The 27,529-nt window shown below is 36.3% G+C and overlaps 1 protein-coding gene across 1 annotated transcript; it reads right to left on the bottom strand.

Moving 5' to 3' along the window:
- Window positions 1–4,172: 4,172 nt before the first annotated feature.
- Window positions 4,173–24,805, bottom strand: LOC121367348 (14-3-3 protein epsilon-like). Its single transcript, XM_041491458.1, has 5 exons — window positions 24,629–24,805; window positions 16,485–16,684; window positions 10,514–10,620; window positions 9,619–9,962; window positions 4,173–5,715 (listed from the first exon to the last, which is right to left on the bottom strand). Exons 1-5 carry the CDS (start codon window positions 24,690–24,692, stop codon window positions 5,651–5,653), a joined length of 780 nt encoding a protein of 259 aa, XP_041347392.1. The 5' UTR covers window positions 24,693–24,805; the 3' UTR covers window positions 4,173–5,650.
- Window positions 24,806–27,529: the final 2,724 nt, after the last annotated feature.

The raw sequence follows: 27,529 nt of genomic DNA, 5'->3' as shown, positions 1-27,529 counted from the left end.
GGGGGGGGGAAATTGCGAGAACCTGATATCCTAAAATGCAATTTCTTGCATTCTACAAGTAAAATTCATGATGACAAATGCATGTATATGCATATTAAAATAATAATTTCCTTTGAACAGGAATAGGGTTGGGAAATTGGGGGGGGGGGGGGGGGAGATTAAACCCCAACCCACCACCCTGAACATGTCCCTATTATTAGTTTTTTAAATTCCCTTTTAAGATTTATGTATTTCTTAAAATTTAGAGGAACCAGTTGCCAAAGACAATGTTTTATTTTTAAAATATGTTCTTACTAGTTTTTATGATTTGCAAATGTTGCATCAGTTACTTTCGGCGTTGTCAGTTACCCATTAATAAAAAAAATCCTTGTAGAAAACTTAGTTCTCTTGTTCTAGTGATCATAGATTACCTGTGCGCTACACATTTCTATATATATACCTGAAAACGTGATGCTTCAGATTCAGATAATTTTAGCAAGTTCAAAGACATGTCGAATGCAAGTTATTTTTGTTGTTGTGTCAGTTACCCACACTTCATTTGTGATTGTATGCAATGAAATTGTTTTGACATGACTTATATTTATTTCAATCAAAAACACTCCTAAGAATTTTATTAAATACTTTTAAAAAATAAAATAATCAAGACGTTAAAAAATGTCTAAATGTTGCATCAGTTACAGTGGAATTGCCCTATATTATCACGTCATTTAATTTGTTTTACAAGGCAGGTTGATCAAAGAGAAGCACCTCTCATAAATTACTGCTTTTGTTTACAATGTGCATACAGGAGCTGGTCGGAGCAGACGTCCCTTCACCCAAAGCTAGAGTACTGGATGGCCCCAGTTAGCAGAAATAATCATGGGTTTCATTATTAACTCATAATTTTTTATAAGTTTTTAATTTGTTAAAGTGTCAGCATGTGTTGTGTTTCGGGTATGCATCTTTCCAACACATTAGGCTCACTTTACCAATTCCATCCACATTTTGTGCTTCCTTGGTATGTGGAGAAATAAATTTGTGAATTAAATCTAAAAGAATTTTTTTTTTTAATTCTTCTAATTGACCAATTCCAACCAAAGTATGATGCAAGCTTCCTTGACACATGGAGAAAGACATTTATGAATTTGGTAATTTTGATACCCCTGTTGTCAGAGGACTGGGGTTGATAACCCTAGGATCGGACGATGGAGCCCACAAGGAAAAAGGAAAGCACATTTTAACAAATCTTTTAGAAATGCTATACTCTGGCATGGGCAGTCAAGTTCACAGGACTCTAGTACCCGTGCAAGGAAGAGAACTTCATTTAATTATATTCAAGTCAATTTGCCATAAGCTTGCCCAGTTACATCATAGGGCTATGAGACATGGAAGGAAAACAAGAGTCGAATGTGTGGAATGCAATACAATAGCATGATATGGCATCCATGTTCAGCCTTGGAATTCAAATGTATAATGCTATTTTACTTTTTCTTTCATCATCTAGTGGCAGGTACTCAGGATGAGTTTTACCCTCATGTACTAGTGTCCAATATTTTGGACTTGTGGAGGTCCTATACTGAATAAGACTTCGTACATTTTAGAATCAACAGATGATTATTAAAGTTGTGAATGTCTTTAATGTCGGGTCCCCCGGGGAGGGAGGGGGTAAAATTTACTATAGTTATGACGAAATGCACTTAAACTAATTTCTTCAGATCTACAAGACCATTTCCTGGGTGGGAAACTTCCTTGACCCATAGAGTAAAAAAATATGGATGCAATTGATCAAGTGGATTTTTTTTTTAGTAGTAAAAGACATGACAATTTAAATGCAAACAAACAGGGGACCCAATATTACTCACCTTCATTAATTACTCTAAAGACCTCCATTTGATTTCTATATACATACAATCTAAAGACTGTTACATATTTCAACTGTTATAACATTTCCTGTAGTACAGAAGATTACTTTTTAAATTGTTTTTTCTTTCCTCTATTGGGTCTGCTTGTCAGCCCCCTGGGGCTTCAGAATGACCAGATTCCATTTCTCCATGTGCCAAGGAAGCTTCAAACAAAATCTAAAGTAGTGTCGGAAATGGAATAAAAATAATTTTTGTCGATTGTTACTTTCATATTAAACCAACAGGTAAATATTTTGTAAATATCTATTTAAAGATACTCTACCCAATTTAGCATTTACTTGTTTGGGCTCTCAATGATGTACACGGTGGCGTTTACTCTTGAAATTAAAAGGATGTCCGTAAACAGGTGATTTGTGAACTTTATTGGAACAGACTATAACAAATTTTGATCGACGTGTCAATTTCATTGCTGTTGCAGTATGCGAGGGACACTCTCTAATGACCGTTTACCTCTATCCCTCTCCAAAACAAAATCGTTGTAGACATTTATAAGTAACATTTGAGCAAAACTGTCAATAACCATTCTCCATGTGATCTATTATACCAGTATTAAAAGTGCTATCTCAATGTTGCATAATGACAGCTATTAAATCATTTTTTATTAAATTTTGCTTAAAATTTTAAAGACTACACCTTCAACTATATGCCCACAAATAATTATAATGAAGTAGTTTTATTTACTAGTAGAAAATAAATTTTTATTGGAGAATCATCACAAACCGATGCTCACACATCACTATGATATAGCATCTTTAAGTGGTTGCAAGATTGTGTAAATTCCTAATGTACTTATACATGTATTGGAATTATATTCACTAAATAAATTTTTTTGTTACAATTCAAAATACTCGGTTAACTTGCAGTTTTAAATTAAGTGTGTTTAAGGGTAAATGAAATTGACACACGTTTACCGTCATCTTTAGTTTAATTTCATGAGTAAACACCACCTTGTACATCAAAGAGAGCCCAAACAAGTAAATGCTAAATAAGGTAGAGTATCATCAAACGATATTTATAAAATATTTACTTGTCGTTTTAATATGAAAGAAATAATAGACGAAAAACATTTTTATTCCATTTCCGACACTACTTCAGTTGGAAGTGGTTATGTATGGATAAAACCAGCAACACCCGAGATACAACCCATACGAACAATTAAATAGGTTGGTTTCCATTCCCGACAAAGCCAAAGTGGGGATCAACCCCCTGCCCCAGATTGTTTTTAAGTTAAGATTTAACCCTCCCTCAAAAGAAAAACCCTCCCTCAAAAGAAAAACAACCTTCACTCGCCAGTCTACACCCTCTCCCAGAACACACAACAGGAATTACTGTGTAGATCAAACCTCTACAAAAACTATATTGGATTTAAGTTTTAGATAAAAGCCAAAATCACAAAGTTACTATATATGGACAGTTGTCTCCCCTTCAACAAATGTATTTTGAAAGAATCATCAGGTGCATTAAATTCATATATTAGGGCTCAAAATGTTTTGATGTTGGAAAAATATTCACCTATTCCACAAATGGTGCTATACCGTGGATACTGCATATAAAAGATCCCTCGTTGCTAATCCAAGAGAAGTCCATCTATTAAGTTGCCAACCACATGGGCAATGTAATCAAAAATAAAATCTATTGGGCAGGTCATTAAATAAAACCTTTCAATAAAAAAAATACTTTATAAAGGTCAACTTTATAATACAATTAACTTGAGCTATCCCATTTACTCTATTTTACTGTTCAGTTTGTATTCCCAATAAGAGTCAAGTTTAATTCCTACTTTTGCTTTCTAGTAAATGCTGCAAAGTGTCTCATGCAATGTTTTCAGTTTCTGTATGTCACCACAGGTGCAATTGGTGGGGGATCACCAATTATTCAATGGTACTTTTTCAATATTAAATCAAATGGAAACAGCCTTAATTGGAAATGCAAATATATGTAGTCATTTTCTAATATACAACCAATGGCATAATACTGCTAGAAAACAAACTAATACCAAACTAAATACTGGTGCATATTGTCAGCTGGTTTACATAGAGCCCACTGTATTCCAAATCAAAGTATTAATCCAGCGTAAAATTAGCCCAGACCACAAATTGTAGCTGGGACTGAAGACTAGTGGGTTTGTCAAATCCTCTCAAATGGACCGAAATTGTTTATTAAGCTCCTACACGACATCACATTATTAAATCATATGGGATAAACAATGACATGAATGCATACATTACAAAGCTCTCGCCATTACTGGAGTATGAAAAAAGAACACAGACAGCACTTGAATATACTTTAATTGATGTTAAAAGCATGACATCAGTTTATAAAGGTGTTACACTTTCCTAGAATCTCTAGCCCACTAGACAATGGATATTGTAACAGCGAGTACAAACTGTGAGAATCACAACACAGCAGACAGGAGGCTGCACGACACAGCACAACCATCTTCATGTCAGGCCACTATTTAAAAATTGACACTATCACATGCATCATTTGGATGGCAACTTACAGTTTTACAACAATAAAACTATATCCAAATTAATGTAAATGGATGACCTACGTATGTCAATGAAGATATTAATTAATTAATATATATCTCTACAACAAAAAAAAAGGTAAAGTTATTTCGATTAACTTAAATACTTTATTACAAGATTAAATTTTGCTTTCTAAAGATCTGAAACATTTTAAACAGTGGCATTATTGGTGTCAAGACAGAGAAAATAATTAGATCAAAGGAAGACAGACATGCAGACAGACAACTCGCCAGAAGGCAAGTTCTAATAGCAACATTCACAATATAATAAAAGTAAATATACCATAATATTTCGTATTTGACAGAACATTTTGTTCAACAGTAGAATACAACTACCTACACTTCAAGTGCTCTAACTTGGGCAAAATAATCATAACTTAAAAATGATCCTATGACTTGTATCCAAGTCGGTCTGCTAGTCTTGAGTGAAGTCCCAACAGTTCAAATCCAACTGGTACAAGCACAGCCAAATTCCTGACGACAGAATAAGGGTATACAGCAAATTATGTCTGGAAAGTCCATAAACAATTTCACAAACAGCCTAGCACTGTAGGCACACTTCCATTGATAAATCGTTTCTCCTTCAGTGCTTCAAACTCGAAATTGCAATCTCTTCATACTATGGAAAATTGTGTTTATAATTTTTTCCCCGTTTCTTGTAAAAGCTGGTATTGTCACTTTCACAGGTTTGATGAAGGACACTGCGAAAAAAATCAGCACTTGGTCCACATTTGCTTTAAATATCCAGGATGTAATTCTGGTGTGAGAGTTTGCAATAATTATGACATTCAAACACATGAGCTTGGACAACTTACATATAAAATCTGCCTTGTCACCAGCAGTGGCCACGACAACAAAACAACTTGAATCCTTGTCAACTGTCATTCCCAACACAGAGAAAACAGCCAAAAAAAACCCCACAAGATGTATAGTAGTACTTATTGTACGTTACATACATGAACACAAGTTAAATACAAAGACAAACCTACGTAATAGAGATGACATACAGCAAAAGAGCAGACTAACGGTACTATATAGGACTGTGGGAGAGACAGTGACCGGAGACACAGTGGTACGAGGTGTCCAAGTACAATATCCATCGTGGCCGCAGTCAGTGACAAGAGACAGCTGCAGTTCCAGGGCCAGGTCATAACATTTAGTAGTTTGATAAGAAAATTACAAATATTTCAATGTAGGTTGTGCTAAGTACATGTGGCTTTTATGACCCCTGTTCCTCCTCACCATCCACATCCTGAAGTGTGCTCCCCTTCTGCTGTTCGCCTTCTGAAAAATAAACAAAAACAGGTTCACAAACATGCTTAAATGTGTCACAAATATAACCAATATGTACTTCTTGAATAGACCAAATGGCTTTCCACAAATGTTGGAAACGGATGGAATTCCTATTTGAAAACATTATGAATTTCATCCAGTCAAAACAGACCATTTTACTATTGTTGAACTCTGTAAAACTGACAATTTGTTTGCAAACATGTGGAGTCTTCCACTTGCCATGTAGCACCTGCACAGGTTGACGAATTTGATAATTCACACTGCAGACAAACAGTATACTTAGTTCCTTTGAAGTGTGTCTATTTAGTTGTAATTGCAAGGGTTGTATATATCACAATATAACTGACATTGCTTGGCACGATCCTTTACCATTGATAACAAAGAGTCAAAAGTAGGCCGCGGTGACTTAGAAATTATGCAACACTGCCATTTCAAGTTTCACTTGCATGCAACATTTGTCCAGGACAATTTCCTTTAATGTGCACTAATGTATAAAAAGTAGGTCACAGTGACCTAGCTTGGCACATATCACACCAGATCTCAAGTTGTACTTGCATACAGGGTTTGATGATCCTATATGAATTGATAAGATATGGCCCGGAAAATTATTTTCTTTAATGTGCACCAATGCAGGTCATGGTGACCTAGTTATGGTATGCAACACACAAGCATCCAAAAGTTGTATTTGAATTCAAGACTGCCGATATGAATTGATGAGAAAAACAAGCTCGTGAAACGAAACGTTTACGGACAGACAACGCTATACCAAAGACAGGCATCAAAAACAGCAGCAGCCCACTGTAACCAGTTCTTATAATGGCCTACTCCATGCTATATAGATGCTGTTACATCTGAGGATGTTAAACAGCCTACAATGGCCTCGTGGTGTAGTGGTTAGTTAAGACACCAGACTAAGGCTGGTCGGTAATGAATTCACATCCTGGTACCAGCTCATACCAAGAGCAAGTTTAACAACTCAATGGGCAAGTGTAAGGTCACTACACTCATTTCTGTCTTACTAACTAACCAACCAACCAACCAACCATTACACAGAGTCCTGCACAGAGAGCCCTTAAATGATGCAATAAGGAAGTTTGGTTAAACGTGGGTTTTAAAAAGAGTTGTTGTATATATCTAATGCACACTTTTGTCAAAGTGTGCAATGTGAAAGCGAAGTGTGTTACAAGTATATCGGTCGGACTCCATCCTGTCAGTAAGTAGATGCTTATACCATAAGAAGCTGTTGTTCGTTCATCAATACATAATTTTTGTGTTTATATCCAATTAAGGTTCAAACATACGAGAAGTTGACGTCGATGTAATATACATTTGGAATATACATTTGGAAATTAAGCAAGTACCACCAGAACTGTATGGCAGCAAAAAGGCACCTAGAAGTAGTTATCCATGTTGACGTGTGTAAACCGGATTACTTACGAGCAGATTTCAGCTACATAGTTAATTACTATGCATTATAGTTATTATAGTACCGAGTCAGGTGGAATTTTTTTTTTTAAACTTTCATTTTGTTGCTTTAGTTTGCATTGAAAGAAAGAAAGAAATGTTTTATTTAACGACGCACTCAAAACATTTTATTTACGGTTATATGGCATCGGATAGTTTGCATTGAATGCAAGACTGCATGTGTAACTCCCGATACTGCCTAGATTATCTTGGGATTCAATGGCTACCGCCCACTACAAGAATTACCAGCACACCAACAACAATTAAATAAATATCTGCTATGCTATAAAGTCATGAATTTTCATATTGAACTTAATTAAGCGATATCAGATACAGACTCATTACAGTTAGTATTAAGTATGCTGCCAAGTAATAATTTAATTTTCACCAACATGTTTACTTTTAATTCTTTGGAAAAACAACTTGCTTTTTAACAACTTGTTTCGATTTTGTTGATAAACATTTTGTTTAATCCGAAGTAGCATACTATTTTGTTAACATTAGCCTGTTCTTTATATCTGCAACAAGTTACTTCCCTTTTAAGTTGTTCTAATCTACTTAAGTCGCAGATATTTGTTTGGATCTACAATTAGAATTTCAAGATTTCACATTGAGCAGTGGTACAGCACTCGCTCAATGTGCGGTCGGTGGGTCCATCATTGGGCCATTTCTCGTTCCAGCCAGTGCACCATGACTGGTATATCAAAGGCTGTGGTATGTACTACCCTGTCCGTGGGATGGTGCCTATAAAATGCCTTGCTGCTAATCGAAGAGTAGCCCATGAAATGGCGACAGCGGATTTCCTCTCATTATCTGTGTGGTGCTTAACCATATGTTTGACACCAAATAACCATCAATAAAATGACGGAGTGCATTGTTAAATAAAACATTTCTTTCTGAACCAGGTTATCAAATGTTGACTTTCAGGAACACAAAATCCACAGAAGATTCTAATCCCTGAAACCTAAAATATATCAATCAGTTTGTAAGGACAGTCAGAGTTTAAGAACTATACAACTAAAACTAAATTTTAATGTTAAATAAAACTTCAAAATTTCTTAAATCTACTGTGTGTACACATGGCATACTTATTTTAAAACAAGGTGGCCAGTAATTCTTTTTACAATAATGGCAGCACCATGGCAAAATTTGTTTTAGTACACAACATATGGATTCTGTTTTGAAAAAAAAAAAATTCTTCATTAATGGTAAGTGGTATAAATGTAGTTTTCTTAAGTGTGTTTTCACAATAAACTGCTAATGATTAAAAGAACCCACCCTAAAACAAAATGTTTAAATCAAAATAAATGATTTAGTTTTTATAATGCAGTTAAACACTAAAGGCCTGGAATCATTGCATTGATCTCTAGAATATACCGGACTCGGTGGTGTCGTGGTAGGCCATCGGTCTACAAGCTGGTAGGTACTGGGTTCGGATCCCAGTCGAGGCATGGGATTTTTAATCCAGATACCGACTCCAAACCCTGAGCGAGTGCTCCGCAAGGCTCAATGGGTAGGTGTAAACCACTTGAACCGACCAGTGATCCATAACTGGTTCAACAAAGGCCATGGTTTGTGCTATCCTGCCTGTGGGAAGCGCAAATAAAAGATCCCTTGCTGCTAATCGGAAGAGTAGCCCATGTAGTGGCGACAGCGGGTTTCCTCTCAAAATCTGTGTGGTCCTTAACCATACATCTGACGCCATATAACCGTAAATAAAATGTGTTGAGTGCGTCGTTAAATAAAACATTTCTTTCTTTCTTTGATCTCTAGAATATAGACTCAAATATTCAATGTTAATTTTGTTTTTAAATAAATAAATTTTTTAAATATCTGTTTTTGATAAAGCTTCAGAACAATCTAATGAAAACTCTAGAAGATAACACTTCAGAGGAAAAGTTGACACACTGACGTTGGGCAAATTGTTATTACAATGATCAGCTGACGAACGGCAAAGCAGTATTCTAAGTACTTTAAGTACTTCTGAAAACACATGTAAAACTTGACCCAAACAAGTCAACGTGATCTACTTGTTGGAGAATTCCTCAGACCTACTTATGTTATTCAATACTACACGTATAATAGTATTTTACCTAGACATTTGGCAAGGCATGGTAGACAAAACACTTTCGGGGCAATTTTTACCATTTTCAGGGCACTTTTTTTTGCACTAAAGACAAATAAAATTGAAATAAACAATGTAATTAATATTCTTGCTTTAATAAATGAATGGCAAAATATATAACAATTTTATTAATTAATAATAAAAAAATTTAGCGTTTTATCAAGAGAATTTTAGAATTATTGAAAAAGGCTGTTTTAATCTCAGTGCAGCATGGCACTGATTAAGGCAAGATGGTGCTAGACTAACGAGGCATGGTGCTGCACCATGCTAAAACAAGCTTGGGAAAACACTATATAAAGACGTACCTTCACCCTGCATGTCTGATGTCCAAAGTGTTAAATTGTCTCTCAGTAACTGCATTATCAATGTTGAATCCTTGTAACTTTCTTCTGATAACGTATCAAGTTCTGCAATAGCATCGTCGAATGCTGCCTTGGCTAGTCGGCACGCCCTGTCTGGTGAGTTGAGGATCTCGTAGTAAAATACTGAGAAATTAAGGGCTAGACCAAGTCGAATGGGATGTGTAGGTGCTAACTCTTGCATTGCTATATCACTGGCAGCTTTATAAGCTACTAAACTGCTTTCAGCAGCCTCTTTTCTGTCGGTTCCCGTCGCAAATTCAGCAAGGTATCGATGGTAATCACCTTTCCTACAAAACAATAAATTTAATTGAATTTTTTTTTTAAATTATAAATTTTTTTTTAGGATTGCCGGAGACCAACACTTGAACTTATTAATTGCTCAGCCTCCAACTTTCACATTAAATTTAAACAAGTTAAAGGATTTTAAAACACTACAATATGTACATGTACTTATGGCCATGCTTACAAACTTTTAGAGGTACTAATCTTTAACAATGTTGCAAGCAACATGCACAGTATTGCCACATTGTAGTCTTGAGCAGGGCTAGCTCCACTGCTGCCAATTGCAAATTTTAAGAACACATGGCAAATACTTTAATATGGCTTAGACTATTCATGTAATGGTTTGTGTTTTGGTGAAAAATAACCATTTTGGGGGTCTTGTTGAAAATTTGACAAAATTTTCTACTCGTCCCCAGTTTTATAAACACTAGCCTTGGTTTCTTTTTAAACAAAACATGCTTTAAAATCGAGATGTGGATTTTAAAATACGAATATTTAAATTGACACCCGTTGAAGAAGTAAATAGTGAAAATGTTGTAAATAACATTTCTCTTACATTTTATAGTAAAAAACTTTTGATTCTCCCGATGTAGCTGAAGGGATAAGATGATTTTCCAAAACGCCGAGAACTTCTCCGCATATATTTTTCAATTCAGTTTCTATCTGAAATAATGAAAAGCATCAACAATTACACCATTTGTTTCTACAACAGGTTATGCAAGTGAAAACATTCACTGAGATTAAAAAAATAATAATAATAAAACTGTTAATACTAGTGGTCAGGGTTTAAATCCCAAGATTGGCTCTAAATCCTCCCCTCGATTCAAAAGGGAAATTAGGCATTAAATGTAATCTGGCTCATTTTGCTATATTCTTGCAAATTATATTAACCCAAAGAAAATGGAAGTAAAATAAACAAATTTCTCCAGTACTCTGCGTTTCTGCCAGAAAGAAATCTTTGGGTATGGTGCTATGGAATTGAATGCAACCAGTCAACAGGGGGGTATGGGGGCCTCCCCCGCAAAGAAAATGGTTTAAGTTCAGGGTTAGGAAAATGATGAGTAATTAATTTTGTCAATAGGTTAACTTAAAATAATAAAATATGCATAAAAATCTGGGTATGGCACCATACCCATTTTACCCTCTGGCAGAAACTGTAGTAGTTGTAATTCTTCAACATTTGGTTTATTAGTACAAGTGGTAGCTCAAGTCACCTCCAGCCCTACCCCTTATTGATATTGATATGTGGGGTAAGGCTAGAGGAAACTGTATGTAATGCTTTGGCAAACGTAAACAACCAATCTGATTAAAATTAGCTCTACTGGGTTTAGCCAGTAGATCTAACAGCTTTGCGTGGACTTCCATGTCCAGGTGACATTTCATCTATAAATAATTTAAATATCGACCAATTACACTTCGCCTTTTATAGCGTTATTCGGGAGCATACAAATTCTAAAAATATTGGGAGAGACTATATATGCAATAGGTGAACTTGTTGGTCCATTTCAACATTGAAAAAACAGGGAGGAAAGTGTAGTAATGAACTTTGGATTGTATACTAGTATAAACAGATTTTATGGCTATACCATCATAGGGTTTTATTTCCTCTTGAAACAAATTTTATATAAAATTTTATATTGCAATTATTTCCAGCATACTTTGTAATTCACCCGAATTATTTCGTATACCCTCAGCATAATCCCGAATGATTTCAAATTCTTTTTCAAATCACTGGCATGATTTTGCAAGTAAGGTTTTGATTGGTCGAATCAAAGGTCAACTGGACCATGAGCTCCAACGGGCTGCTGTTAGATCCACATGTAATAGTGGAGCTAATTTTAATTAGATTGGTCAACAACCGAATGGTCGCAAGCTATTGTGTCTAAAATACACATTTTCCTGAATCCGAAGCCACTATGCGAAACAAACCTGTGGTGACATAGGGCAAAGTGTCTTTCACTATGTAGTGTTGGTACTAGTTAACAACATGCAAGCCTAATGACATGACTAGATGCGAGAATAATCAAACTAAATCTCTGTGGCCTCTAGCTGTACCCCACATACCAATATCAATAAGGGGTAGGGCTGGAGATGACGAGCTATACGAGTGGGTACATCATCCATTCTTATTGTTGTCCCATTTGACCATTTACAAATGTTCATGTTCAGGGTTAAAAAAAATTTTCACATGAATCCATGTCGATTCCCCATGGAAGCAGTCTACAGGAATCCTCCGATTTTAAACATTTCCAGAGAACTTTATCTACAGTGTTAGTATATAGAATTATGTGTCATATGCTACCAACTGTATAGGGCAATTCCATATTGGAGAGGACTTGATGCCAAAAATAATCTTCATAATTTAATTAAATAAATGATTGAAATCTATAGATTAATTACCCAATTTAACTAACAATAGTTTTCCCTAAAACAAGTTTTCTTTTTGTACTACACGCCACTGGCAAACATTTCATATTTTAAGTTTAAAAGTTGACAAAAATATGGGTAAATTAGGCCTATCTATATTCCCTGAATGTAAAGCAATATTCTGCATATTTCATTAGATTTGTAATGTCACTATCTTGACTCTCAAACACCAAATAGTTAGAAACAGTCAACAAAAAGCATAGAGACTGAAATATAATTCATAGAAAAATGTTTTGCCACTGTAACATCAGTCACAAAAAAGTAACATTTTTTGTGTAGAAAAAAAATCTGAGGGTATTCCAACATGTCATTCATAATTTTTTTGCTGCTTGCCAAGGCAAACCTTAAAAACATCCCATCAGTCCTTGATATTATATGAATGTAGCGTGAGAGTGGAATAAAATTGGTAACGTCAGTCACGGGAAAACAGGAGCTGTAACGTCAGTCACTTTCAACCAGTGAGCTATATCTAGGTCTTACTGAATTCTTTCTACATATCTTTAACCCTTTCCCTAGATTTCCTCACATTTTAACTTAAACTAAATAAAAAGCATACACTATTGGTTCAAACAACGAGTAAACAAACTGAAATAGTAAAAAACTTCAGCAAAAATAGCTACCAAAGTCGCCATTCACACTGTTTCTTCTTCTCCAGTTAGGCTAAACTATTGGGCAATAGATTGACCCCCCCTATAGGAGGCCTATTGTATTCTAGATAAGGTAAAACTTTCCTTACACATGAATATTCATGATTTTTCTCCCACAATGCACAGTACTTTCTGATATCAGCAATTGAAGCAAAGAAACTAATGCTCCTTCCTTCGTCGAGGCAGCAAAGGATATGCCAAGCATAATAGTTAGAGAACTGTCGACAACAGACATTGAATGGCGTAATAATTCCCTCAAGTTGAACGAGGTGTTTGCTGATGCCCCGGCCATCAAAGGTACAGCTCGGTTCCACCACCTCCGTGTTAAACAGGGCAAGGTTGAGACATTCACTCTTGACTAATGATGTTGCCAATTCTTCCGACAAGACAGATGTGATCAAAATACCTGCTCAACATGTTGAAGCGATGGAGGCACCAATTGCAATAGATGATTGGTGGGCTGTCGAATACGATGGTGAACTCTTCCCTGGAGTAGTCAAGAATATTTAGAACAATAACTTTGAGGTCTCTGTTATGAAAAAAGTTGGTGCCTCATGGCAATGGCAATCCAAGGAGGATCAAATTTTCTATCACAAGTATCAAATGAAGAAGAAGCTGCAACCTCCAGTGATGATCAATGCCAGAAATCATAGGGGTGCTACTTTTCTTGATTTTGATTAATTGGCGGATGGCAGTGGTACATATCATTCGCTAGTGAGCAATTTAACTTTGAAAATGTTTTCAATATCGTTTTAACGTAACATTGGAACTAATGCGAGACTTCTAATATGTCTAATGGCATGCTTCTGTTATTAATGAACTGTGAAATACTTACATATATCGAAATTGGTAACACTTTTCCAGTTACTGAATTAACATTCAACTGTAACATCAGTTACTGTCAAGTGACTATTCTGTAATTATCCTAATTAATGCACTTGTGTTTTCAACTTTTTTGTCATGTTTAACTTTCAGTGTTAAATTGTCTTGTTCCCCAGGATGAAAACTAATGTGTACCATGTTTTAAGTGAAGCTCTGTTCTGAAATTTTCACACCACGATTAGTTGTGCATCTGTAATGAAACTAGCTTGCAGCTACCACAAACAAGACACACCTACTTATTACCTCTAACTTGTTGTAAAAGATGTATGTAATTGAAATGGTGGGCACTTCACCTCATTATATTAGTACAAATCCAATTATAAAACATTGAAGTGTTCTGGACAAACTGTAACGTCAGTCGCGTAACGTCAGTCACGCACAATTAATGGTTTCTAGAAATGTAGTTTCATGTTGCCATGTTACCTAGGACAAAAACATTTGTTAACATTTCACGGTTTGAAAACAAAATTTAAAATAAAGTTGACGTAATCTTTTATCTGTCTTTTTCGTGTAACGTCAGTCACGCAAAGATGTTTCATCCCCATTCAGCGATACAAAAGAATATGAAAATTTTTTTAATGTCACCAAGTACACTTGGACCCCAGTATGCTTGATGCAAAATATAAAGAACTAGGAGGTACAGGTTTGATAGCCACACCACTGGATATGACCTCCAACCTCTCTGAATGTAACGTCAGTCACGGTGGAATTGCCCTATATGGATTAGCGTATATAAAACAACCCTTACTATTTACTGGAAAGAATAACCAATTTGTCCATAACAGTGTATCCAAGTTTAAAGCAAAAAAAACCCAAACAAAATGGGGTTTTTTACTGGGGGGGTTTTAATTGTTATTCCATTTCTCTTTACAGTCAGTTTTTTTAGTTATGTTACAAGCCCCAAGTTCACCAGCAAATGTTTGGCTAACATTCACAAACTAATTGATAAGTTTCCAATGTGGCCATTTGGTTTACTGTGAAGCGCATAAACCAGTCTAGCTGAACGCAGCCCAGGTTACTTTTCGAAAATTTCTTATTCGTAAACAGCACATGGGATACTTTTGCCGATGTATTTTGCGCATTGGTTCAATGTTTGTATGGATATTACTGAAGTACATTTCCGCTACCGACAAAAAGTAGTATTGATTAAAAAGAGCAGGTAATTCAAGTTTAGTAACATAATATCAGCGAATTAACATAGAAATGTTTGATGTATTACTAAAAGTGGCTCATTATTGTCTATCGTTATTATGCAAGAACTGGACAAACATGTTCCTTTCGTTTCACTTCGTTGGCAATTTGGTTCACAGAAATGGACCAACCACCGCTCGACTCCAGGCCAGACTATTCTTGATAAACCTCTATTTTGAACATGCACGGATTTGAATGTATGCTATGCTTTTCAAGCCAGTTTAAACTGAAGCTTGATAACCAAACTTGTTTGGTTTTTTTGTTGTTTTTTGGGGGTTTTTTTAAAGAGCCCTGAAATTTTGCATGGGCAGTAAGGAGGTTATAAAGGACTGATTTGTAGCAGACTGGTGCTTTTCAGTCATGTGTGCAGTGAAAGTAAGACACTGTTTTAGAGTGGAAAATGGGTGCTCTTAAAATAAACTTGCATTTTCGACATATTTCATTTGTATCCAGTCATTCAGTATGATGACTAAAAAGCACCAGTCTGCTATAAATCAGTCCTTTATAACCTCTTTAGTGCCCATGCAAAATTTCAGGGTTGTAAGTCCATTATGTCCTGAGATAATAGGTCTTGAAATACAGCAGGCAAATTATGGCGGTCAACTCTTACCGTAGTTAGGAAAATGTCCATTACTAGAACGATAAGAGACCAGGGATTTACCGGACGCACAAAATTTGCGTATAGGACGCACTAAAACTTAACTGGACCCGCAAAAATAGAGATACTGCGCCCCGTGGGACGCATAAAATATCTGACATTTTCAGTAACCCTGTCCACTATCAAAGAACGATCATTCTGTGTAACACACTATTTATTTTCTACCTATAAACTGCATATTCAAATGGGGATTCCCCATATCGAAAAAAAAAGTTTTAATCTCTGGGAACACTGCGTCTTTATCCTTTGCTGCGCTTAATCGGGTAAAGTTGGTAATTTCCGGAAAGAGATCGCGGATTTGCGATCATTCAGAACTTCTCGTCAACAGGCCGAACACAATCGGAAATTCCCGGGCGAATAAAGCAAATTGGTTAAATGTTCTGATTTGCATTAACAAACAAGTAGCACGAATCATAAACAACGCATGGTATTGCGAGTGTCATTTAGCTTGCAGGAAATGGTTCAAATAATTATACAGATCAAAGTGAAATGTTGATTTTGAAAGAATAAACAATGAATACCGACATTGCTTTCCCGAAAGGAAAAACAACACAGCTTGTTAAATTTACTTTAATGAAACGTATAGTATACACGTAATTTGTTGTCTGCAGCTCTGTCGTTTGTGTGGTTTTGGGACCCCCAGAAAAGAAAGAGGTGAGTCCAAGGGTCCCCCATTTCAGAAAAACAAGGTAAATCCCTGAGAGACATAATGGCATACTCACTTCCATTCTGTAGTTCTTTGTCATTTCTAGTTTGCTATCAGAGGATTTGCTGTCTTCCTTCTGCTCCATGCTGGAGATGATCCTCCAGGAGGCGCGACGAGCCCCGATCACGTTCTTGTAGGCCACCGACAGCAGGTTCCGCTCCTCCACACTCAGCTCAACGTCGAGCTCCGCCACCTTCTTCATCGAGGCCACCATTTCTGACAAGACAAATTACTCCATGACAACATTTTAAACTTAAAATCAGGGGTTAAAAAACACCAATGTCCAACCCCCAGGGCAAGTGGAATGTGATAGTTAGGCAATTGATGTGGAAGACTGAATTTTACTATGGGCAAAACATTAATTTTTCACAAAAAATATATATATACATTTCAGCTGATGTGCTTCACCATCTTGTTTCAGATGTGCAGCGATCAATCGTCCACTAACCAATTACGGCAGTAACCGTAGCTGCAACTTACATTTGTTCTATACATAGAGGCAGATAGCAACATGTGACTACAGTAAAGGGTTAAAGCCGTGATTTACCAAATGAGATTTAAAGTTGAATTTATGCAAGTATGTCATTATCAATTCGCCAAAAAGGTCATTAAAAAGAAACATGTTATTTTTACAAAATCTGGATTAACAGGGTTTTATTTATAAAATTTTATCCAATGCTCATGGTTTTGACCGAGAATTTTAGTGTTTGTTTTACATAAAGTAAAAAGGAAAGTTTCAGTTTTATTTTAAAACATCTCAATAAGCCAAATTAGACTTTACAAGAGTAATACTATACCTAAACTTGTATTTATTCAAATTAACACATCTATTTTGTGTTATGAAATGTTATGGGTGAGGGAAGTGTTGTTTGTCAAGTGTTACGTATCGATTTCAAAATAACTGTATATAATTTAACAAAAGAATATTTACATTCAGATTGGGATTTCTGGGGTCCAAAATTGGGAATAATAAACGACATTATCTCGCCTTCATGTAAAATTCTTTAATCTCATTGGTTGTTTGCCGTTGGACAAATCCCTTATACCCCTGTGGGCGGAGCCAAATTCTCTTATACCCAGTCTGTAATTTCCAACAGTTTCCAGCCACCCCAGTTAATGCTAAAGCAATAATTAGATTATAAATAACATTGATAATCAATCAAGTATACATAATTAATTTTATTTTTTACTATAAAATACACTATTTCAATACTTTTAAAAGCTGCAATGTTGAACTTGGCCACCTAATTACGGTTGTGGTGTTATTGTATTAATGTGCGATTAGTAACAGTCGTCTGCTACCAATGTAAACAGAACATGGCTGTCAAACGATTTGCAACGCACTCTGCCGTTGAAATTGAGGAAAAGCATGCAGACAATTTCGTTATACAAACATCTGAAGTTAAAAACTTGTTTATCGATTGAACTATTTTTCGTCACTGGCAAGTGGTTTCGTTCGCATCCGCGTGGTATGGCTCCTTTAATAAATTGTTAACAATTATTGTCTGGCGTTATTTTGATTATTTGGCTATATGGTTTAACATGTCGGCAAGATAAATTCGTTGTAGAAGCATCTCTCGGGGTATATGGCTTTTTATGTACCCTCTGTGTGCTCTTTTACCCCCGAGCCGAAGAACACACAGAGGGTACATAAAAAGCCATATACCCCTCGTGATGCTTCTTCAACTTATATTGCCGTTTGTGAATGGGGAGGTATGATGCGCGTTGTCAGTCTAGAAACAGGTGATAAAACCCTCACTATTGTTAATGTTTTTAAATTGTGTAGCCATCTCTGAAACGTGTGTAGTGAATTGTGACGTGAAACTGAACAAAATGTTTGTCGTTTTGCTTGCTTAGTGTAATACAACACACAATTCATTTGTTACATGTATGCAAATTAGAGTTGAAATCAATTATTTGCATATCTTCAATATCGAATAATTATTACATTGTCAGGAAACGTTATATCAGATGACATCACTGGTGTTATTCTTTAGAATTTTTATTTGTTTAACCTTCAGACTACTGGATTAAGTTTTGACAAAAACCATGTCATGGGGTACAAATTTATTAGTTTTACTCACATTTTCACTTATTTTTTTTATAAATAAGGGGCATTTCATGGTATTTGGTCCATTACTATGAAAATATAAATCATTAAATTTTATTCAAAACTTTATATCATTTGAACATAAACACCATAAGGGTCCTGAATATGCAAAATTTGGACATATAAACTACATCAGGGAGACTTTGTAGGCATTTTTGGGGCAAAAATAATAATAAATTGTGACGGACGTGACATTGTTTTCTTCAGTATTTTTATTAAAAATGTAGAATAAATAAATTCTTTACCATATTCATAGAAACCTCCATACCCTTGTGAGATGTGCATACAATTTTTAGCAATAAATTATTTAATTAGTGATTTGAATTTTATATTTAATTTGAAATGTCACGTCCGTCAAAGTTTTTGATAGTTGGGGTTTTTTTCAAAGTAACAAAGTTAAAAATATAAACTCATATATTTTCCTTCTTCTTTGTGCATTTAAAAAGATGAAGAATTTGATTTTGAAAAATCTTATGTGAAATTGATGAAATTTGAAATTACATTTTGTGACGGACGTGACACACGAATATAAATTTCCCAACATTTTGATTGATTAAATGGTGTTCTTCACATTATTCATTACAAAAGTAAGTGATCCATGCTAAGATACTATCTGAAGCACATGTTTTTACAAGATTTATGTGAGTCAAGCTGAAATAAAGGAACACTGCTCATCTCCCAAACCGCTGGCGAAACTGTCAAGCGTTACCAGGCACCCTGTCGATTCACTTTGTGAAGCCAGTGGATAATTGTACAATTGCAGGTGCTACAAATTCCCAATTTTTAAACTCTGGCCAAGATATGATGAGATACAAGATTCTCCCCAATCTTAAAAACATGGAGAATGATGAAGTCAATGATACAGCTGAAGAAAACTTTGAGGTACAGCCTTCAACATCATCCAGTGATGCAGCTGAGGAAACTTATGTGAACAGTATTAATACTGGTTCTTTTGCACTTGTAAGTTTTAAAACCAAGAAGTCAATCAACATTTTTGCTGGACTGATAACAGATACTGATGGTTCAGAAATAGAGGTCTCCTTTCTTCGTGCAAAAGAAAGCAGTAAAAAGATTTTTGCCTTTCCAGAGAAAGAGGATAAAGCTTGGGTAATGAAGAATCAAGTTATGGAAGTACTCCCAACACCTTCTATGGATAATCACGAAAGATACATATTCCCTCAGAGTGTAACAGTGATAGAATGAACTTGACAAAAACCAGGATTTTTAAGTGAACAAGTGTTGTGAACAAAGAAAATGAAATTTGAAAGATTAATTTATGGAATCATATTGCGTGAAGGAACATTGAACATTTTCATTTTAACTTGCTTTTAACTTCGATATTTCATTGGCTTAGGATTTTTTATTTTAATGTGCTTGTATTTTCTAGAGGAAATATGAGATACACATGTACATTTATGTTTTCATTTTAAGTTTACTTTATTGTACAACATTTTCAAAAAATTAATTCACCATAATACATTTCAGTCAGCTGTTGCTTTATTCTACCAGTATATTATATACATGTACAGCTATGATTTTGTTTACATTAAATAGTTCAATCAGATATCATTACTGTGTTTTGTATTATTATTTCTATAATTTTATGAAGTAACTTGGTTGATTGACAAAATGTCACGTCCGTCACGTCACGTCCGTCACAGTACCTTTCTTGATTAATTATTGATTATTAAATTATATCAACTGTCTGTTTATTTTCTTTGTATGTCATTGTAAAACAACCTGGTGACCTAACAAAATGATACTTGGGATTTAAAATAGAAGAAATAGGAAAACAGTTTCTTGGTTGAACTTGAACAAAAATATCTTGTGTCCAAATGATGTCACGTCCGTCACACTCATTAATATGTAATTTATTCCAAAAATACTAGTACAAAATAAAATAATTCTTGGGTGAAATAAACATCATGCATATAGTTTCTATTAACACAAAATGTAGAGAAAAGTACATAAGTTTTTGTAGAAATGTAGTTTTATGGTGTCAAAATGTCACGTCGGTCACAAAAAATTACCGTGAAATGGCCCATAAATAAAATAAAGTTTATATATTTGAGATTGGTTACTGTTATTAAAAACTAGACAACAAATTGAATAAATCACATTTACTTATGGGCACGTGTGGCCAGATGTCCAGTATGTGTCCATTAATCCCATTAATTCCAACCAGAATAGTTTTTGGAAACAAACTGATTCATATCCCAGTAGTATTTTTTTTCAACGACTGCCGTTTGTAAAATCTAAAAAAAAAAGCTCCCCTGAATTAAAAAATTTTGCGGGAGTCATTGGTCTCCTCAGAAATTAGCATAATTTAATTGTTAAAATGTAAATGTCACTAAAATTAATATCTGTTCATGTTTTACGGTCATTTATAATTATACTAAGCATCCATACTTTTCTTTTTAGTCCTAGACTCCTATTAACAAGTTTACCACTAATAACCATCAAATAAAAATGAATTTAACCATTGTCATTTTGAAGTTTAACCAAGAAGTGTGGTCAACCAGCGATGTCACACGTCGGTCCGACATCAGGTGTAAGTAAGTGTACGTGACAAATTCGGCAAACCCCAATTTCCGCCCCTTGACAACACAAACATTTTGAAAGTAAAACCGACAATTCAGGGCTCGAAATGCAGTGTTAGTACATGCACCGGTGCATGCTGATTTTTGCATGTGCATGTAACTTTTAAAACTGGGTGCACGCTAATATTTTTCAAGTACTGTGTATTGCGTATACTAGTATCCCGTTGTCTACCAGATTCAGACTCGAGTTGTCGAATTTTGTGTATGCATTTCGTAATCTGTTCGCCACATGAAAACGATAACTTTTATCTTATGGGCGCATCCATTTTGTATCCCATAATCCTACTTACAACAATGGCGCCCTTTCGGTCATTTCCGTGAAATATATTTGCGAAAATTGCTGGCAATATTTCGGTTATATCCGTGAACGGTATTAGGGAAGGTGGTCGAGACCGACTTTGAGGTATCCACGCGCATAACACAGTTGTTGTCGTCACTGACAAATTGAACTCCGCCAGATCTGTGATCAATACAAAGTACCGTAACTGCCTTGAACATTTTCGACCTCAGATATGGGCACTTGATCAGATGATTGCGAACGTGCAGGTGCGTTACTCGCGTAGTTGACTCGAAGTCAGCCAGTGATTATTGCAATCGCAACTTCTCGTCGAATTCCGTAGGCTAATTTATATTATACCAACAGATCTTATCGAGTTAAAAAAGTTGATAACTTGCTTAATATAAAACACAAATATTCGTACGTTTTTGTAATAGGCCTATTATAGATTTCTGTAAGGCGTTCACGTTGGGTCTAATTTTCAAATTTGACCAAGAATCAGTAATAAACGCAGTTGTATAACGTTCCGGTACTGTTAATAAATAAATATAGGTATTGCAGAATAATTCCGAATAGCTTCGTATAAAAAAAAACCGGTTGCCTTATTTTTGGTGCATGTAACTTTTTTTTCAGCATGCACCTGGTGCAAGTAGATTTTTTTTTTTCATTTCTAGCCCTGTAATTAAATATAACAGGGAGTTACTAGTAAGTAAACATAGCAATATTGTTTTATTTTGACATTGGTTAAAATTAATATGCCAGATTGAATTTGCTACAAAAGCCACACACCTCGCCCGCCCATTCTGCAAATTTGTGACAATTCAGAAAACCGTGGCTGATTATGAATAGAAATAGGCTGAAGTGTTCCGAATGATTCGAATAATCCGTTAAAGACAGTTCGACTTCCGCTTACATCATTGGTTTAGGGGAGTGTTTTTCACGCCATGAGATGTTTTACGGGTGCTATACGTATAGCCACCGGGTGCTATACGTATAGCCACCGAAAATCCGCGACAGCGGAAACCACAGAATCTGTGCAAATGGAATTCCAATTTTCCGCGGAAAACATGTTTTTGGGGGGTCAAAATAGTACCTTTTTCGGTATTTATACAACATTGTACGCATAAAACCATTTTGATTTCCCATGACTTATTTCAAATTTCGTTTGGCAGTTAGAAGAAAAATAAATTGCAGTGTATATAAAATTTGGCATGCACAATTTTGTTGTTCGCCTGTAGGTTATGCAAAACCGATGTCAACATAAACAGACCATTTGTGCGAAAGCTGTAATCACTCATAAGAAAATCCAAAAAAACTTGTGTTGGCTAAGACTTGCTGCTAATGGGAAAATGTAGCTGGTTTCTCTAAGACTGACCAAAAATTAACAAATGATTTACATTTAATAGTCAATGATTACTAAATGTTCTCAGGGCTTACCCGGTCCATTGCCAAAGTAGCTAATTGTTATATGTTCTTGCCTGAAACGTTTTATACATTTTCGTTCCCAAAGATCATTCCATAAAACTTACTTCATATTCTACTTTCAATATCACCAGGCAAATAATATACAGGGACAAGAATGACACAGCTTCAATGCCGATACCAGGAATTAAGGCCTCCATGAGTACAAAATATTGGTCAAGTATTCGAGGGTCAAACTCGACCCAGAACAGAGTACCCGACACTAAAGAATAAATTAAAACAGCACTACGCATCTTAATTAAGGTGCTGAACATGGATGCCTAATCATGTTATTGTTTTTAATTCCACACATTCGACATTTGTTTTACCCCCCTCGTCTCATAGCCCTACAATGTAACCGGCGGTAAGCATATGACAGTACAACATAAAAAATATCATTTAATGAGAGTGCTCTTCCTTGCATGGGTAATCGAGTCCTATGAGCGGACTCTAATCTTGCTAGACTGGACCCGTGCCCGAGTACTCGTGGAGAACCATTTGTGAACACGCTCCATTAAGTTGGATTTGTATAATTTAATTTTTTCAATGACTCGCACAACACATTTTTTATTTACGGTTATATGACGTCTGATATATGGTTAAGGACCACACATTGAGAAAGGAATCCCGTCGTCACCACTTCATGGGCTACTCTTTTCAATTAGCATCAAGGGATCTTTTATATGCACAATCTCACAGACAGGATAGTAAAACCACAGCCTTTGTTACATCAGTTGTGGAGCACTGGCTGGAACAAGAAATAGCCCCATGGGTCCACCGACAGGAATCGATCCTAGTGGATTTGCAAAAGGGCAATGGGGAAAGCTCTTTGTTTTCTGCCAAAAATAACAGTATCGCCTTGGATTGGACCTCATACAATTTTGCATTAAACACCTCAACTGGCACTCGTAACATTTTGTTTAGTAATGATTCACTATACAACTTTCATAGATCACAACACAAATAATGAAATATTAAGTTGTTACACAATTTTAAGTGATCACCAACTGTCGCTAATAAAAAATTATAAAGCAAAATGCATGTTGCTACTTTTTAACTGAATATAAAGTCTCTCTCATCAATGTCAAATTACATATAGGACCAATATAGTTTTTAAAAATTGATTAAAAAAACCAGGACATGATAAAAATAATGTTACTTCACTATATACTCTCTTAACCGTTTGGGTGGGCCACTTATGAATCATCAGGGTACTATCAATTGCAAACCATTGGCTGGCAGACTTGACAAGCCTACTCCAAATTTACAACTGGTGAATTATTTTCACTTCCTTGTTCGAAAAATACCGTTTACAAAACTGTAAATAATACACAAAATCGTAACATAAGGATAAAAGAAAGTTTATTTGGCATGTAGGTCATATCCATGTGCATAAATAGCTAGCGATCCTGAAATATTTGTGCAAAGACACCGACAATCCTTTGCGTAGTGAGTCATTGCAAATGGCGTCCATTTCTATGCAATAACCATGGTCACAAGTTTTGCAAACATTGAACACTTTCATTCACATAAAGAACATGTTTGATACTTTATTACAAGCACAACAAATACCGAATATTGACTACAGAGACCACGATGTCGTTTAGCAGGTTCGTTCATTTCTGTGATTTACTCGATCTTACTAATGTATCGATATCGAGAAACCAGGCAACGACACCATCACTTTAAAATGGGTTTTAAACAATACAAACCATCATATCTTTCAGCCTGCTCTGCAAGCTTGGCGTAGTAAACTTGATCCTCCCTGTCAGACATCACGGAGGTGACAGATGACTACAATAATTACAAGATTAAAGGCGATTTTTGCATCAATATACAAATGGAACAAACAAACCACTAGCGCCCGCCAATGTCAAGAAATAGTCCACAGTCAGGTAATTGTATTCATCCGCACTTGGAATCCGACATGCCCATTCAAGCCTTTGACCGCATATTCTCCCCCGCGGGAAAAAAAAAATATATATTCGCGTACGAGCTGTAGCAATTTTTTTAATTAATCAAAATAATAGCTGCAAATCAAAAGTATTTTTAGAAATTTGTTTTTTAATTGCAATATGTTGTGGAATGTAGATAAGACCTGTATTACGAAAGTTAACCTACTAGGCCTACTGTTGAGGTGACGGAATGAATTGATGTGAATCAACACTCCGTCTCTGGCAGAAGTGTGTGTGTGTGTGTGACCTTTTAACATCAGAATGAAACGGCTCAGGCACATATCTCCTGGGCACAGTCTCTAACGTCGCCAGTGGCCGAGCCCAGGGGCGGCACATTGCTAAATCCAAGTCCAAACAAGTTTGTTATACCCATATATCCATTCTAGGTTCAGGCGTGTCCGCCCTAGATCCAAACTCAGAAATAACCAGTGACTGATTCCAGGGTGGTGTCCACCCTAGATCTAAACTCTGGCTATCAAACTCTGACATAGCCAGTGACTGATTCCAGGGTGGTGTCCACCCGAGATCCAAACTCTGACATAGCCAGTGACTGATTCCAGGGTGGTGTCCGCACTAGATCCAAACACTGACATAGCCAGTGACTGATTCCAGGGTGGTGTCCACCCGAGATCCAAACTCTGACATAGCCAGTGACTGATTCCAGGGTGGTGTCCACCCTAGATCCAAACTCTGGCTATCAAACTCTGACATAGCCAGTGACTGATTCCAGGGTGGTGTCCACCCTAGATCCAAACTCTGACTATCAAACACTGACATAGCCAGTGACTGATTCCAGGGTCGTGTCCACCCTAGATCCAAACACTGACATAGCCAGTGATTGATTCCAAGGTGGTGTCCACCCTAGATCCAAACACTGACATAGCCAGTGACTGATTCCAGGGTCGTGTCTACCCTAGATCCAAACACTGACATAGCCAGTGACTGATTCCAAGGTGGTGTCCACCCTAGATCCAAACACTGACATAGCCAGTGACTGATTCCAGGGTGGTGTCCACCCTAGATCCAAACTCTGGCTATCAAACTCTGACATAGCCAGTGACTGATTCCAGGGTCGTGTCCACCCTAGATCCAAACACTGGCTATCAAACTCTGACATAGCCAGTGACTGATTCCAGGGTCGTGTCCACCCTAGATCCAAACTCTGGCTATCAAACTCTGACATAGCCAGTGATCGATTCCAGGGTGGTGTCCACCCTAGATCCAAACTCTGGCTATCAAACTGACATAGCCAGTGACTGATTCCAGGGTCGTGTCCACCCCAGATCCAAACTCTGACATAGCCAGTGACTGATTCCAGGGTGGTGTCCACCCCAGATCCAAACTCAGGCTATCAAACTCTGACATAGTCAGTGACTGATTCCAGGGTGGTGTCCACCCTAGATCAAATACGCACAGTTCTGATTAAAATCAGGAATTGTTTCCATAGTAATAAGACAGTCCCGTGAACGGAATGGGTGTGTGTTCTTAATATATTTTCCCGGGGATCATGACTCGATCACCCCTTTCCCTGCTCCCCTATAAACTGTGCTTGACTGAGTATAGAACCCTGCATAAAGTCCTGCACATACGCCCGAAAGGGGAGGGGAGGGGGGGTCAAATTGCTATTGTGTGTTATTTTACACAGTTTTATGTCTTTTAAAGGGCTATTTTCACATTACGGTTGTGTTTATGGAATTCATCTTTGTATGCGATATTTAGCACGGTGTGTGTCCGGTAGGCGACTAGACCCGAGCACAAGAGGAGTAAGTACAAAGGCTGCCGGCAGTACAGATCAAGACAGGAGAAACGACCAGAACCATGTGGAACTGTAAAAACAGGCCTTGCGTATTAGTCAATGGGCCAGACCCTGGTACTTATCACCTGGGCGGGGAAAATATCATGGCGTTTTTAATAGCCTATGTCTGTCCGTTAACAAATTCATGAGTACTTAGCCCGAGTACTCTGACTGTAGAGGGCTAGACGGACATTTGGACAGATATTCAGCCCAAATGTCCGTCTAGCCCTCTACAGTTAGAGTACTCGGGCTAAGGAGTACTTAGCTTTAAAATTGGTGAATATCAAAACATAATGAGGCAATGACAAATTCTTGTCAAATAATTTTGGGTAGAGGAAACAAAATGTATTCTGACTTTGCAACCAATCAACATAACCTCAAAAATGACCATTCAAAATTAGGATATTAAACCCTTCTACAACCTAATATATAATATATGTATAAATTGGATTAATAGTTAGGTCATAGGGGGTCAAAAGGTCATGACATTTTAAAAAAACGGATACCTTGGCATTTACGGTACTACTACTTTGTATATGAGAAACATATGTTGTAATAATTGCCAGAAAGTGAATGATGTGAGTAATTAAACGGGTCATTGTTAAATTGTTTTGAAAAAGTCATATTTACAAAACTAACAGAAAAGTGTGGGTTTAAAAAAAACACCCAAAAAACAAACAAACAAACAACACTTACGGGTAAATTCTTGTTCATTGCATTAGTTTTCCTCTTTTAATAGGGATCCAAGATGCATTATGGCCGCTACCGTGGCTTTTTAACATGGCCGCCATGCAAAAACCTATTAGTACCAATACCTCAGTACTCATGCCAGCTAGATTCGCAATTTTTTGGGTCTAAATTCA

The sequence above is a fragment of the Gigantopelta aegis genome, chromosome 3 (genome assembly GCF_016097555.1).
Source record: "Gigantopelta aegis isolate Gae_Host chromosome 3, Gae_host_genome, whole genome shotgun sequence".
Taxonomy (NCBI): Eukaryota; Metazoa; Mollusca; class Gastropoda; order Neomphalida; family Peltospiridae; genus Gigantopelta; species Gigantopelta aegis.
Note: the sequence above shows the minus strand (reverse complement) of the source record. Positions and strands in the feature narration are given on the sequence as shown.